Source organism: Polypterus senegalus, chromosome 17, assembly GCF_016835505.1.
Source record: "Polypterus senegalus isolate Bchr_013 chromosome 17, ASM1683550v1, whole genome shotgun sequence".
Lineage (NCBI taxonomy): Eukaryota > Metazoa > Chordata > Cladistia > Polypteriformes > Polypteridae > Polypterus > Polypterus senegalus.
Genome location: NC_053170.1, coordinates 8228014 through 8245203, shown reverse-complemented (window position 1 = coordinate 8245203; position 17190 = coordinate 8228014). Strand labels below are relative to the sequence as shown.

Genomic DNA, 17190 nt, shown 5'->3' with positions numbered 1-17190 from the left:
TTGAACATGTTGATAACCAGCCAGCGGTAAACGGGACTACTGAGGAGCTACTGAATGATTTGGGAATTGGGAGCTGCTCAAATTAAATAGGCTGAAATCAAACAAATCACCAGGACCAGATCATATTTACCCTCGAGTGTTTAAGGAGGCTGGTGGGTACAGATACCCTTGGCACATATTTATAGGAAGTCACTGCCCACTGGAGAGATTCTGAAGGAGTGGAAAATGACAAATACTGTATCATCCCGTTATATAAAAAGGGTGACAGGGCAGATCCAAGCAACTGTAGGGCCAGTAACCTTAATGTGCATCCCAGGAAAATTAATTGAAGGAATTATTAAGGAGAAGATTGAGCAACAAATGGCAAGGATAGGAGTTTGAATGGACAGTCAGTGAGGGGTCAGAAGAGGGAGGTCTAACATGCTGGAATTCTATGAGGAGACAACAAAAGAATATGATCAGAGTGGAACAGATGAGATTATTGATCCGGAGTTTCAGAAAGCATTCGATAAGGTGCCATATGAGAGGGTGGGCATCAGACTAAAAGAAGTGGCAGTGTAGGTGTGAGGAATTGGCTCAGACACAGAGGGTGATGGTGCAAGGAACCTCATCAGAATTGGCTGATGTTAAGAGTGGTGACCAGCAGGGGGCAGTGCGGGGGCCGCTGCTATTTTTAATAAATAGAAATGATTTAGATTGGAATATAAGTAACAAGCGGGCGGCATGGTGGTGCAGTGGTAGCGCTGCTGCCTTGCATTTAGGAGACCCGGATTCGCTTCCCGGGTCCTCCCTGCTTGGAGTTTGCATGTTCTCTGTGTGGGTTTCCTCCCACAGTCCAAAGACATGCAGGTTAGGTGCACTGGCGATCCTAAATTGTGCTTAGTGTGTGTGTGGGTGTGCGCCCTGCCCAGGGTTTGTTTCCTGCCTTGCCCCCTTTGTTGGCTGGGATTGGCTCCAGCAGACCCCCGTGACCCTGTAGTTAGTAGGATATAGCGGGTTGGATGATGGATGGATGGTATTAGGTACAAAATGTAGATTTCTATCAGCTTTGAGCTATTTCCGCTAACCGGAAGTGGTACATTTTTTTATTCATGTAGCTGCAGAGTCCAATTTATTCAACTTAACTTTTAGAATAATTGTTCAATATTTTATTAATTTGATTTGTTGTTGATGGTTCTTTAATGTACATAATTTAAAAATGTAATCATCGTCGTGCGGTTGACTTCTCAAATATCCATCCTAATATCCAGTCCAGGGGAGACCATTCCCGATTTTTTCTAAGACCACCGTCAAGATGTTTTGGTGACCTGAGCTGACCAACATGACCAAGACCTTCACCTTTCCTTATTTTCAGGTTAGCTGGTCTTGTTTTGTGTCTCATTATTGTTCGGCTGCTCATTAAGGAAAAAAAAAAAGACTACTAAGGGGTCTGAGTCACGTCAGTTAAAATGAAGGCAAAACAAGTAACTCAGCAGCAAAAACGTCTCACTGTTTAAGAAGATGGTTAGAATGAAACCCTGAAGCCACTGCGGCCCACCAGGTCCTGAGTTGGCCAGCCCTGTTCTAGATGATTAAGATGAAACTAAGCTGTATTGTGTTAGCTACTGTAAGACTGAGCTATACAGGAGTTAAAGAGTTCATTTTTAAAACAGCCGTCTGCTTTTAGCTCCAGCAGCTTAGCCCTTCTCAGTTCTTATCAGCACAGCGGCCTTTGATTTTAGTCTTACTGGGTGCTGGGGTAACAAGCAATTACAGTGGTGTGAAAAACTATTTGCCCCCTTCCTGATTTCTTATTCTTTTGCATGTTTGTCACACAAAATGTTTCTGGTCATCAAACACATTTAACCATTAGTCAAATACAACACAAGTAAACACAAAATGCAGTTTTTAAATGATGGTTTTATTATTTAGGGAGAAAAAAATCCAAACCTACATGAAAAAGTGTGAAAAAGTAATTGCCCCTGAACCTAATAACTGGTTGGGCCACCCTTAGCAGCAATAACTGCAATCAAGCGTTTGCGATAACTTGCAATGAGTCTTTTACAGCGCTCTGGAGGAATTTTGGTCCACTCATCTTTGCAGAATTGTTGTAATTCAGCTTTATTTGAGGGTTTTCTAGCATGAACCGCCTTTTTAAGGTCATGCCATAGCATCTCAATTGGATTCAGGTCAGGACTTTGACTAGGCCACTCCAAAGTCTTCATTTTGTTTTTCTTCAGCCATTCAGAGGTGGATTTGCTGGTGTGTTTTGGGTCATTGTCCTGTTGCAGCACCCAAGATCGCTTCAGCTTGAGTTGACGAACAGATGGCCGGACATTCTCCTTCAGGATTTTTGGTAGACAGTAGAATTCATGGTTCCATCTATCACAGCAAGCCTTCCAGGTCCTGAAGCAGCAAAACAACCCCAGACCATCACACTACCACCACCATATTTTACTGTTGGTATGATGTTCTTTTTCTGAAATGCTGTGTTCCTTTTACGCCAGATGTAATGGGACATTTGCCTTCCAAAAGTTCAACTTTTGTCTCATCAGTCCACAAGGTATTTTCCCAAAAGTCTTGGCAATCATTGAGATGTTTCTTAGCAAAATTGAGACGAGCCCTAATGTTCTTTTGCTTAACAGTGGTTTGCGTCTTGGAAATCTGCCATGCAGGCCGTTTTGCCCAGTCTCTTTCTTATGGTGGAGTCGTGAACACTGACCTTAATTGAGGCAAGTGAGGCCTGCAGTTCTTTAGATGTTGTCCTGGGGTCTTTGTGACCTCTCGAATGAGTCGTCTCTGCGCTCTTGGGGTAATTTTGGTCGGCCGGCCACTCCTGGGAAGGTTCATCACTGTTCCATGTTTTTGCCATTTGTGGATAATGGTTCTCACTGTGGTTTGCTGGAGTCCCAAAGCTTTAGAAATGGCTTTATAACCTTTACCAGACTGATAGATCTCAATTACTTCTGTTCTCACTTGTTCCTGAATTTCTTTGGATCTTGGCATGATGTCTAGCTTTTGAGGTGCTTTTGGTCTACTTCTCTGTGTCAGGCAGCTCCTATTTAAGGGATTTCTTGATTGAAACAGGTGTGGCAGTAATCAGGCCTGGGGGTGGCTACGGAAATTGAACTCAGGTGTGATACACCACAGTTAGGTGATTTTTGAACAAGGGGCAATTACTTTTTCACACAGGGCCATGTAGGTTTGGATTTTTTTTCTCCCTAAATAATAAAAACCATCATTTAAAAACTGCATTTTGTGTTTACTTGTGTTGTATTTGACTAATGGTGAAATGTGTTTGATGATCAGAAACATTTTGTGTGACAAACATGCAAAAGAATAAGAAATCAGGAAGGGGGCAAATAGTTTTTCACACCACTGTATTAATTGAATAGTTCAGTTTCTCATATGTGAGTCACTTCTGTACAGTGACTAGATGTAGACAGCCACCAGTCTGCTATGACCCCCAGGTCCTTCCCATAAGGGGTACTTTTACATTTCACTCTCGTACATAAATAAAGTCTTGCTAGGACGCCGTCATACGCCAGTCTTGTAGCCGGAGAGCAGAATGCTGGTGCATGCCACTTTTCTTAGGGTAGTGGTGGTCCCTATGGACTCTGCGCCCACCATGAGCTGTAAGCCCCGAGTCGTGTCCACCCATCACACTTGCCATGTGCTGCCCTCAAAGGAACATCAGAAAAGAGCAAAGCCAAATGTCTTACTATTGGACTTTCCATGATTTCCTTGAGGAAGATCAGGTCCAGGTCATTTGCAACTGTTGAATTGGGGACGTCACTCAGTGTGTCCACTCCTTGCTGCATAGCTGGAAGAAAGAAAGAAAGAAACAAAAGGAAAATAGATAAGTGAGGCCAAAAGGGGACACCACGGTATACCTTGGTGACGGGTGAGAATTTCAGTTGCAACAAAGTGAAGGATGTTTCTCAACTGAAAGCCATTGTGCTAATGTCCTGTGACCCAGAACTGAATAAGCGAGTGTAAAAAATGCGATGGACAAGGCAGGCTGCTGCTCCCAGATGAACAGGAACAAAAAGGAAATGTTCTTTATGTTTATAATAATTGTTCAGTATATTATGAAGTTGACTTGATGTTGATGGAGCCGGGCTAAAATTCAAGGTGAATCCCCCCACCTGGGCACCTTAGTTTAATGTCAGAAGACCAAGCTGCTCTAACGATCAACCCCAACCGGACCCCTTTCTCCAGAACAGGATATTGCTTGCCCAACCCGTTTTTTCCCAGGTCTACCCACTTTGCAGAGTCTTATGCATTGTAGTGGGCGTGCCCAGAACTTGCCAGCCAGGGTGGGTTCCTGAGTTGTGTTCCCGAAGCGATCGGATTCATCACCCTGCGCCCGTAAACTGGATTTAAGTAAAACAGGTTCAAAAATGATAGGTGGACCACTTAGGCATTCTTGCTTTTTACTTTCTCGTATACAAAGTACAGGAAAAGTATTCCAATCGTCCAAAAATTAGATTTCAAGATTTTGATGAATCTTAACGTTTTAGAACTCCCTGAGGCCGAAAATACCGTTTTTCTGTATGTGTGTGTGTGTGTGTATGTGTGTGTGTGTGAGAGTGTAAACACGATAGCCTGAGTACGCTTTCACTTGGGTCAGCCAAATTTTGCATACATGTATTAGGTACAAAATGTAGATTTCTATCAACTTTTGAGCTATTTCCGCTAACCCGGAACCCAAAAGAGGACACCATTGTATACCTTGGTGACGGGTGAGAATTTCAGTTCTCAACTTAAAGCCATTGTGCTAATGTCCTGTGACCAAGAACTGAATAAGCGAGCGTGGAAAATACGATGGACAAGGCAGGCTGCTGCTCCCAGATGAACGGGAACAAAAAGGAAATGTTACAAGTGTCCAAAATCTCCTTTTTCAATGAGTCAGTTGCTCTACTGCTATGTCTGGATTATGTGTCCCAGGTCTTCCACATGTGGAGTTTGAAAGTTCTCCCCGTGTCTGTGTTGGCTTCCCTCCCACAATTGGCATTTTTAAATTGGCCCTAGTTGTTTTTTTTTTTTTGTGTTCACCCTACGATGAACTTCAACCCCATCCAGGTGTCGATCCTGCCTTGTGCCCAATGCCTGCAGGGTTAGGCTCCGGCTACCCCATGGACGGATGGATTCATTTAAGAACCTTCATGAACACAAAAGGAGCTATCGTTGAAAAATGAGAAAGAAATAGCAAATGAACTGAATAAATATTTCACCCAAATATTTGTAAAGGAGGAAACAAATGGAATGCCCCATGCAGAACTAAAAGCAACTTCTGAGTTCAAAGATTTCAAAACAGACGAGTCAGATGTGTGTCAAGCCCTCGATACGCTGGAGACTAATAAAACTCTCCACCGATCTGGGCTTTACGGCACAGTGGCCAGACAGAAGCCACTCCTCAGTAAAAGACATGTGAAAAGACACTTACGGGACCCTCAGGCTGTGAGAAACCAGACTCTCTGGTCTGAGGAAACCAAAATTGGTGTCAGTTCTGGAGGAAAGCGGGTACCACTCATCTCCTATGCAACACCAATTATAACGGCTAGGGGGCGCTGTTGCCCCTTTAAACCCAACGGACAGACATACTGGACACAAGTGAAAAACAACAAGAAGATCATTTAATTCTTTATTTCCTGTAATAGTGCCCTCAAGCACCTCCGCCACAATTAACAGGCAATTAAATAACAGCAACACCATAACAATCCAATACTCTCTCCTCCACACGTCCCAGCAAGTTCTGTCCTACACCTCCCGACTCCAGCATGCTTGTTGGGTATCCCAGCAGTTCTTTATGTAATCCTTGCCCCGGACGTGCTTCTAATGAAGAACTGGCTTTTTCTACAGCCCCGAAGTACTTCAGGTCTCCCGTCCTCGTGACTTAGGAGTGCTTCCGGACTATGGATGAGGTATGGCTCCTCCAGTCCCCTCACAGCTCCTCCTGGAGGCACCCATGGTAGCCAACAGGGCTGAGTATACGAACTCCAAGTCCCAGAATGCCCTGCGGGTATCCGGGGCACCACTACACTCCAGTGGAGCTGCCATCTAGCGTTTTGGGGGAGGCAGTGTCCAAAAGTAGCTGCCTCCCCCCCAATCCTTCTATCCTCAGGGCGTCCCAGCCGGGTTGGCGGCATCAGGGACTGGGAGGCTAGACAGAGTTGAGGGTAAGTGGAACAGAACTAAGAACAGAGACATTCTTAATGAAGACCTGCTCAGCACGCTCTGGACCTCAAACTGGACTGAAATTTCACTTTCCTGACAGAACAAAGCAAAGATTACACAGGAAGGACTGAGGGACAACTGTGGGAATGTCCTTGAGTTGACCAACGAGAGCCCAGACTCGATCCCAATTGAATATCTCTAGAGAGACCTGAAAATGGCTGTCCATCCAATGTGATAGACCTTGAGAGTATCTCCTCCAAGGCATTGATAAAGTGGATCCAGCAGAGTTCTTTCAACTAATCGGTGAAACTGGGGACAGCAGTGGAACATCAGGGGAAAGAGTGTCTAGGACTGGGGCCAGGAAACACTTCTTTACTCAGAGTTGAGAGAATCTGAAAGAAACTGTTGAGGCATGGAGTTGAAGAAGGATCTGGAGGAGATGCTGGGACAGCCGAGCTCTTAGCTGAACAAAGGAGCTTGACAGTCTCCTCTTGTTTGTCAAATTTCTTATGTTCTCAAAACTCTAAAACACATCTAGGATGATTTTATATAACGCCTTTGCATGGGGAACACAATCCCAAGGTCCTTTACAGACGACATACAATTTTAACCGCATTTTTCACTTCTGTGATGTGACAAGTTTAACAAACTGCTGACGGTGATGCCTGTCAGTCCTCAGAGTCTCATAAATTGCAGTTCTGGCCTTGGCCACTGGAGGGGGCCCTGCTGTCTGCTCAGCACAGCAATGGCAGACTGGGCAACGTGGATGTGCCCTCTGCTCTTCTCTTTTATGGAGCTTCTGTGTCCCTCAGTGGTCTTGGCCCCGTAGCAAGAAGGTAATTTGTTCCAAATGTAATTTCACAAAGTCATGCAGAGAGAGAGAGAGAGGGGAGAGAGAGACTGCCAGGGACACTGACAAATGACAGCCGTAAGTCAGAAAACACGTGAAGGACACAAGCAGGTTATTTTAAAAGATGCTGATGTCTGCTTGACCAATATGGGTAAAAAACCCAAAGTCTGAAGATATTTATAACCAGCCAGTTCTTCTGGTAGTCGCCCATATCTGACACAGGGATATGCGGTCAGGGGAGGCAGGTGAGGCCATCATGAAAAGAAAAAAAATAATAATGATAATATAAAATAAATGTGTCCACTGGTCTGTGCTATAAATTTGTTTTCTGTATGATTCCAATCATTTTCATCATTTTCTGTATGATTCCAATCATTTTCATCATTTTCCTGTTCAAATACAGGGGAGAAACGAGAAGTGCGGCAGTGACGAGACTCACCTCACCTCGGACTGCGCTCTCCTCATACACGGGGCTGATACCTGCGGTTGTCGCGTGCCTGTTGCTGTCTCTCTGTATGTCTCCAATATAATGTTTGCAGAGACGTTTATTATACACCCTGACTTTCTAATATCTTTAATGAATGTGTGTGACATATTTAGTCTTGCTGATCGGACATAAAACCGCAGTGATAAGGCACGAGGTGAGGCAGACAGTACCGTGCCGCCCTGAAGGCCAACAGGTGCTCGTTGCTGCTGTTCTTCTACGCGGAGGCGCCGATAAGTTAGCGATATCAGAAAGTCAAGTGCACTGCAGCGGGCCGTTTATTTTTATTTTTTGTTCCGACTGACCGCCAAAATGGAAGATTAAGATTTTTAAAACTAAAGGAAAACAAGGAGGGACTTTTACAAGAAAGTGACGGAGATTTTCATGGAGAAGGATAGGCGCATGGACTTACTTTACAAATAAAGGTAAGACCATAAATGGGTTTCAGTTTTATAAAAAAAAAAAATGGGATCAGACTAAGACAAAAACAATCCAATATTTAAAAACTACATTTTGACCTTAAATAAAATATTCTTTTGTTTTTCTTGTTATCCTTTTGTTGAACAGTCTGTATTTAAATTGAAAATTAAAGCATCGGAAGTAAAAGCTTTTAAAAACAACTAAATATTTCAATTAAGGTCAAAATCGAAATCCATTTGTTTGTACACCTCTCTGTACTTTCATTTGTATTGAATGAGCGTGAATTGTGGAATTGCAACGGAAAATTTAGAACACATGGAGGGCGAGGAGCAAATGCGCTCTCTCCGCTCTCTCTCGCTGCTAGAAACATAACGTTCTTTCTTTGACAAATATGCGCCTTACCTGTGTGTGTGTAAAGAATGCTGATGAGACGTGAAACATAACCAGTAGTCAATGTGCATGCTGGCTGCCAATTGAAAAGTGAATAAGCGACTCTTTCGGGTTCATATATTTGTAAATCTGACTCTGAAGGAGTCCGTGCCTCACCAGCCATGAACCTCACCACACGTCACTGCCGCCATGGGTACAAAAGGGATGGTATTGGTTGTCGTCAGTTCTGCACCAAGAAATGCCTGCACCAAGAAATGCATCTCACGGCTGGATACAGTCCGACACCCCTATAACTGCACAGCTCAAGCTGCTCCACACGTCTCTTACAGGACACCTGAATGCTGCCACATGCACAGAGGTTTAGGTGGCTGGTTCACCCAGCATTAAGTGGCCATGCTGGGAATCCAGTCTGGAGAGCTGCAACTTATTAAATGTCCATCTTACTAATATATATATATATATATATATATATATATATATATATATTATTAACATCACTGCATGTTTCATTTCCTGAATGTTTATGCCAATAATGTGACTGTCTTATCATTCGGAAAGGAGCAATATAAGATAAAGAATGAGTGAGTCTTGTTGTTGGGATGTAACGTCAGCATTCTTAACCCTCTCTTGGCTAAATCGCAACTGACTGGCACGACACTCCTGGGCACATCTCCGCCCACATTTTAAACCCCATCCTCCGTGCACAGCGCACGTCGGCATCGACTTCGGCACTCTGGACGGCTCGTAAGTCCCCGAGAGGCACAGCGGCCAATTAAAAACAGAGCGTCGGTAACGAGGCGCCAGCCACTGACAGCGCACGGTGATTTGTTACCATGGAAACAGTGTGCCGCAGCAATGACCCAACGGCCTGGTCAGCGCCTCACCGCTCACTGACTCACTGACTGATATGGATGAGAAGACCTGAGGGCAAACATTTCATATATAGTGAAGTCAACAGTCACCTTGGTCACATATGGCGCCTTTCTCAGGTTGAGGCTTCATTGTTAATTTTATGTAGTGCCAATCTTCCAGTGCGCAATCGGAACAAGATAAAGTAGCTTGCATGTGGACTGCCAAGGGGTTGTAAGTGGCAGGCCACAAAGGGCAGAGAAAGGCAGGAAGGTAAATTTAAATTTATATAGCGCCTTCACAAAATCTTCAGACCCCTGCACTTTTTACACATTTTGTTATGTTGCAGCCTTGTGCTAAAATCAGTTTAATCACATTAATTCTTTTTTGTCCCCTCATTAAGCAACACTCAATACCGCCAGGCTGACAAAGCGAAAACAGGAGTTCAGAAACTGTTGGAAATGTATTAAAAACAAAAAAAGCCTAAAGCTCACCTTGACACAACGATTCGGACCCTTTGCTATGATACTTGCATCCCATTCTATTAATCGCCACTGAGATGTTTGTACATCTTATTTGGAGACCACCCGTGGTGGCTCTGAGGCTCAGGATCTGTGCTGCTATCTAGAAGGCTGCCAGTTCAAATCCCGCTACTGCCAGAAGGAATCATACTCCATTGGACCCTCGAGCCGAGACCTTTAACCTTGAAATTGCTCCAGAGGTGCTGTACAATGGCTGACCTTAACGCCCCCCTAAGCCAAACCGACTGCCAAAGGTCATGTGAAAAGACAGTTTCCCCTTTGGGATTAGTACCAGCATAGAAGAGACATCCCCACCCACAATTACAGCAGCCCAGGTAAGCAGAGAGCTGAGGAGATTTCGTGCCAGCAAAGCAGCGGGTCCAGATGGAGTATCGCCATCACTGATAAAGGCCTGTGCGTTAGAACTGGGGAGTCCTCTACAGCGCATCTTCAACCTGAGCCTGGAACAGGGGAGAGTCCCGAGGCCTTGGAAAACATCTTGCATCACCCGAGTCCCAAAGGTATCACGTCCTAGTGAGCTGAATAACTTCATGCCTGTTGCTCTGACGTCACATGTGATGAAGACCATGGAGCGGCTTCTGCTTCACCACCTGAGGCCACAGGTCCGCCATGCCCTCGACCCTCTGTCATGGCTGTCATTCCTAAATGGCTCAGATGATATTTCTGCTAAACCCTCTGAATTAACGCTGACACTTCTTCATTCATGTAATGATTGCTTCATTTCAAATCCAACGTGGTGGTACACACAGACAAAATTGTGAAAATTGTGTCACTGGACCTGACTGTACATCAGAACAATACATTTACAAAAATGTTCAAAGTCCACTTTTGAATGAAGGTGGGTGGCCGGACTGTCCAGGACACCTACGGCGTTGAATCCTCTGGAACAAAGGATGAGTTTAAATACTTGGGATCAACAGTACAGAGTAACGGAGAGTGTGGAAGAGAAGGTGAAGAAGGGAGTGCAGGCAGGGTGGAATGGGTGGAGAAGAGTGTCAGGAGTGATTTGTGACAGACGGGTACCAACAAGAGTGAAAGGGAAGGTCTACAGGATGGTAGTGAGACCAGCTGTGTTATATGGGCTGGAGACGGTGGCACTGACCAGAAAGCAGGAGACTGAGCTGGAGGTGGCAGAGAAGAAGTGGAAGGCCTATGAGGAGGTTTATGGATGTGGTGAGAGAGGACATGCAGGTGATGAGTGTGACAGAGCAAGATGATGAGGACAGAATGATATGAAAGAAGATGATCTGCTGTGAGCGCCCCCTAATGGGAGCAGCTGAGACAAGAAGACTTTGAGTACTATGGGGGCACACAGCCTGCTCAGCAACACCTTCAATAATAGCAATGAACCCATCCATGTGCGGCAGGTACCCGTCTTTACCGCTGGAGGTCTCAGGTGCTCAGAAAGCTTCAACACTTTCCTTGCTGGCCTGCTTGCCTAAGATGGAGTGATGCCAGTCACTGCTCACCTCGGCCGTCCCTGCCCCGAAGTTTGTACTCAAGAGGCCTTTGGCTCGCTAAGCTAAAACGGAATCATTTTATGGGCTGCACAATCCAATTCCTTGTCAAGCATGAACATCTGAGGATCACCATCCAAACTCTTCCCTAGGAATGTAATGTCACCCCTGCTACCGACAGCCCTGTCATTTTCTTCCTCCGCAGTCTTGAGAAACCGCCCAGTGAGGGTAACTGACCCCGCCCCTTCCAGTCCCAGAGCTCCATCCAGAAGGAGGTGTCATTGGCCCCAGCGGTGACCGAGATTGAGGAGATCCAAGTTTAAAGGACCTCATGGCACAGATGAACGAGGTCGCTTGGCTACGCGACACTTGGTTTTGTTTATCGTCTTCACGCCATCAAACATTTCTGTTTTTGGACTTGTTAGTAAACAGGTAGGGCCGTGTGGTCCCCCCAAACTATTCCAGTTTCTGTTGACCCTTCATCCCTTGGCCACCACACCCTCAAATTTCCGGACCACTGTTTTTTTTTTCTTTCTTGTTTTTTTAACTGTGCCTTTTCTTTTTCATCTTGTGTTGCCCTTGTCTCCTCATTAGTTGAAGAAGACAAGAGGGAATAAAAGGCAGGAAAATCCGCCGTAATGACAGATTAGTGTGCGCTCATGCAGAAGGCTGGATGAAGACTCCAAGGGGAAAGAAAAAAAAAATGAAACAACTGCTGACAGTCAGCCAGGTGGTCCCTCCAGGGGGCACAACAGGCACAGCTCTGACCCCCGTGGACTGCAGGAAGAGCTCAATGGAAGCTTCCAGGTGCAGAATTCACAAAACTAAATGCCCTGTGATTGACAGCTGTGCCAGTGCCATTGGCATCAAATGCACATCCAGACATGGCGCCCACGGAGCTGCAGAAATGTTAAAAATCCGCGGGGGGTCATCGGGGCACGGGGTGCGATCACATGCGTGCACAAAAACCGGGATAAGGGGAGCGAGTCACATAAGACAGAAACCTGTTTTACATGTGCGAGTCCACTTCTGGAGTTCTGGGGCAGCCACAGTACATATTTAAGTAGAAGCCTTGATGGTGCTGTTACAGAGAGGGGCTTCACCTACCACTGAAACTCACACTTCCTATTCTCATATCAAAATGTCGAACTTTTTACATCTCTCCCAAGTCAAGTGTGCACACTGCTCAAGTGATGTGTCTGCACTCCGGCTCAAGCCGGTTGCATTTTCATGGCGAGATTCTGTTTTTCTCACTCAGGTCCCTGCTAATGAGCCCCGACTTGGTGACGCCATAGCGGCGCTAATAAGTTTGCAGAGATGACCTGCCAGCCTGCAGAAGAACGTTACCGGGGGCTTTGTGCCGAGCCTGGCTCATGTTTTTATAACACCGTTTTAATTAGCAATATCCGTTTTTGTCTTTGGCTAACATTACCGCTCCTATTTATAGGTACGTTATGAATCCTGTAAAGTGTTACAATCAGATTTTCCTGCATGCAAAAAACAACACAGAAATGCCCTGCGGGGCATAAGAAAGAAGTATGCAATTGGGTTAGTTTAGGAAGTGCTGAGAAATCACTCAGCTGGCACAGCAACACAGAGATTAGGCTGCTGGGCTCCACTCTGGCATCTTTACATTCTCTGTGTGGGGCGCACATGGAGACCGCAATGCCAAAATAAACTGGCATACGGGCATGAAAGAAACACGGGCGCGGGTGCAACAGGGAAACAAGCTCACCGCTCCTTCCTTTAAACTGGCACTGCCAGCTGCTGCAAAGCAGGAGTTGATGTCACATATGGAGGAACATTACAGACAAAATTAAATAAATAAATGCATAAACAAATACATGTATTGTGAAATGTGGCAATAAATAGAAACCTTAGGATAGAAGAACGTAAATCATGAAATGTGTCATGGAAGATGTTTTTTGTTGCAGCATTGTCCCAGTTCTCTTCTCTTTTTGATGTCACTCTGTGAATATCCTGCCACTTCCTGAAACAACCTGAGGGCTGTTCCACGAAGCGAGCTTATAAAATCGAGGATTATTTGTAATAGCCTCGCTTGAGTTAGCCTGACAGTTCACTTCAGGCTCATTGAGTTCCACGAACAAAATTCAGGTGTATTTAATGGCTCGTGTGCGCGTCCACGCGATATAAAAGGCAGCCTTGTTAATCGATGCTGGATAAGTAAGAATGGAAACTAAGGAAAGAGCTGCGTTTTTTTCGCAGGCGGAGCAAGAATTATTATTACAAGCCTATGAGGACTACAAAGCTATAATAACTAGAAAGGGGAACACGAGCTGTATTATCAAAGCTCGTGAGGCTGCATGGCAGAAAATAGCTGACAAGTTAAATGCGTAAGAACATGATTTTAGTAACTTTTGTGTTAAGGATGTCAAACTATTTAACAACTAAATGAGAACAGTTTCAAGCCTTCAAAATGTATAGTCATTAAAATTTCCTTTTACATATGCATTTTGTTACCAGTTGTAAGGTACTTTAAGGTTATTTTAACACATTGATAAACAGGACAGCATGTTAATTATATGGGTTCATCTTGGATAAAAAGTGATATATAATTGTAATTATTAATATAATTATTAATAATGCTTGGTTTCAGGAGCAACATGAGTGGAACGAAAAGGTCCTGGCAGCAAGTGAAGAATGCGTCATTATTGGCATACGCTCCTGCTGCAGTATTGCCACATTATGCAAAACTGCACAGGCTACTACAATGTCCACGCTCTGTCTGGTGTAACTCTGAGATGCCGCAGGCAGTTAAACCTGGATTTTAACTGTCCAAATGTCATTTCAATGCGTGCCCTTGTCTTACAATGGGCATGGTTGAAATGTCTTTCTGCTTGTGTTGCAGGATCTGTATATGGTGTGAGAAGAAACGGTAGACATGGGTATCCTCTGTCACCAAGCAGCACACCAGGAAAAATTCCTATAATGGAAAGTAGACACATTAGACTGTAGTATAATAAACTATAGTATATTTGTGAATTTTAGTTGACTTGCCTTGTCTGAGGCTTTGAGCCAGTGAAGACTCGCGAAAAATTCTGGCATCATGTACTGATCCTGGCCATTTTGCCACAATGTTTGAAATTAGATGTTCAGCAGTGCATACCATCTGAAACATTTTAGGAAATGGTAATGACATACATTGCTAATGTTGGACGACTACACTTTCACCTCTTGTATATAAATGTGAGATATTATCAGTACTTACCTGTACATTAATACTGTGATATGATTTGCGGTTTATGTAATCAGGCTCTGTTGGACCTGCTGGAGCCTTTATCCTCACGTGTGTACAGTCAATGGCTCCAATGACGTTAGGAAAGCCTGACAAATTAAATTCAGTTACTTATCAGGTAATGATTTATGTGCTGTAAATGAGTAGATGTTTAAAGATTAAGCACCATTAATTCCAAAGAAAGTTTCCTTAATGGCAAGAATTCCTCGGTGGCCAGGAAAGGTAATGAATATATTTAAAAGGACTTTAATGCAACGCAAACCTTCCTGATTTCACGGCACACTGTAGCTTTGCTTAAATGTTCAGCATCCCCCACACTGTACAGAAATGAACCACTGGCAAAATAACGCAAAGCGATACACAAAGACTGTGCAACCGTAAGGGCTTTAGAGCGACGTGTGTTTTAGAAATGTAAGGTTCCAATAACTGACACAAATATGCAATACTGTGTCTACTAAATCTATAGCGCTCGTATAAATAATCATCCGCAAAATGCAACGGATCTATCCTGGGCCGAAGTAATTGTGGAACCTGTTGCCTTAAAGCTCTACGAATGAGCCTCGCTCCCTCATCAACTGGATTATGAATAAATGGGCACGCCATGGTTATTCATGTAAAAGCCTTCAATGCACTCCTTGTCATTTTATACTTTCTAAGTAATTAGAATCGCCTGCATGTAATCTGTAATAATTTTATATTGGAGGGTCGATGTGTGCGAAAGAGGGAGTGAACAGCAGCAGAATAATCCCAGCCCCGCAGAATGTCGTGCTGTGACATCACATGGCTTGTCCAATCATATTCATCAAGCTAAACTAAGCTTCACAACTAACCTGCCACGGAGCAGGCTTGTCCAAGAGCATATGTTGGCATAGTAATTAAGCGGAGCTTCAGGTTAGCCTCGTTCGTGGAACCGAATTTCGAGAAATTAAACCGGGATTATCGAAATAAGCCTGGATTTTGAGGTTAGCTCGCATCGTGGAACAGCCCTCTGGCACTTTGTATGGAAGAAAAATAAAACACAACAATAAATAAATAAGTAAGTACATAAATAAATAAAATAAATGTATTGGGAGATCAGAAAATAAATTAAAAAAAACATACATAAATATCCATCCATCCATTATCCAACCCGCTGTATCCGAACACAGGGTCACGGGGGTCTGCTGGAGCCAATCCCAGCGAACACAGGGCACAAGGCAGGAACCAATCCCAGGCAGGGTGCCAACCCACCGCAGACATACATAAATACTGTAAATAAAATATGTTTTTTACTGCCTGTTTCTTAATGTATAAAATTAGCTGTGCTACCTGTCTAAGGCAAGTTGAAATCGAAATAATCACCATAGACCTTGGCATTAACATTTGCAGTACACTGTCTACTGGAATGTATTTTGTGTAGCATGTAGTAATAAAATGCATTGCATTTGACATTCCAACAGATGGTGCATAACAAACATTTGTTGTAATAAGATGGTTTACTCCAGATGTTTGTGATGTGCCATCTGTTGGAATGACAGAGACACAGCCACCCAACAGACACACAAATACATAGACACTTGTCATTTTATTAAGGTAGATTATGTCATCCATCCATCTTCCTAAGACAGCAATAATACACCCAGCAATGATAGGGTGTATGGCAGGAACCCTCCTCAGAAAGGGCATCAGTCCTTTACAGGGCAAACACACAACACACTCACATAATTCAGTACAGCAATGCCAATTCACCACACCTACGTGTCTTTGCATTATGAGAGGAAACCCCAATGGACCTGCGGAGAACAGCAAACTCTACATGAGGAACAGCGAAGACATGAACCCTCATCTCCTAAGCAGCAGGGCTAACACTGCACCATCCCTTCTAAAATGATAGATAGATAGATAGATAGATAGATAGATAGATAGATAGATAGATAGATAGATAGATAGATAGATAGATAGATAGATAGATAGATAGATAGATGTCAGTCAGTCATTTTCCCAACCCGCTATATCCTAACACAGGGTCACAGGGGTCTGCTGGAGCCAATCCTAGCCAACACAGGGCACAAGGCAGGAACAAATCCCAGGCAGGGCGCCAGCCCACCACAGGACACACACACACACACACACACACTAAGCACACACTAAGGACAATTTAGGATCACCAATACACCTAACCTGCATGTCTTTGGACTGTGGGAGGAAAAGGGAGCACCCGGAGGAAACCCATGCAGACACGGCGAGAACATGCAATCTCCACGCAGGGAGGACCTAGGAAGCGGACCCAGGATTCCATACTGTGAGGCAGCAGCGCTACCACTGCGCCACTGTGCTGCCACAATAGATATGAAAGGCACTATATAATAGATAGATAGATATGAAAGGCACTATATACAGTAAAATGAAATGACAGATCAATAGATAGTGTGACCAGGTGGATAGACCACAGGCACATAGAGAATTGGGGCATTACAAAAAGTAGATTAGTGCCTTTCACATCCATCTATCTATCTATCTATTATATAGTGCCTTTCACATCTATCTGTCTATCTATGATATAATGCCTTTCACATCTGTCTATCAATTATATAGTGCCTTTCATAGCTATATCTATCTATATGTTATCTCTGTGTTTGTGTATTTGTTTCCTTTAGATACCCCGGGTGATTCTATATTTTGTCTATATTTGAGCTGTAAGAATGTCTTGTGATTTAGTGACACGCCATACATAAATGATTCCTGTCCTGTCCCTTACTGTAAAATGTTTTGAATCATTCACTGTTAGAGCACATTCTTTAGAT

At 44.0% G+C, this 17190-nt stretch overlaps 1 protein-coding gene across 2 annotated transcripts in view; it reads right to left on the bottom strand.

The window, feature by feature from the left end:
• LOC120517763 (MAGUK p55 subfamily member 2-like) overlaps positions 1–17190 on the bottom strand; it is an 84664-nt gene that overhangs the window by 28784 nt on the left and 38690 nt on the right. For both annotated transcript variants that reach the window (XM_039740236.1, XM_039740235.1), the window contains one exon: positions 3702–3802. In XM_039740236.1, coding sequence (XP_039596170.1) covers positions 3702–3802 — 101 coding nt within the window. The remainder of the gene's footprint in view (positions 1–3701; positions 3803–17190) is intronic.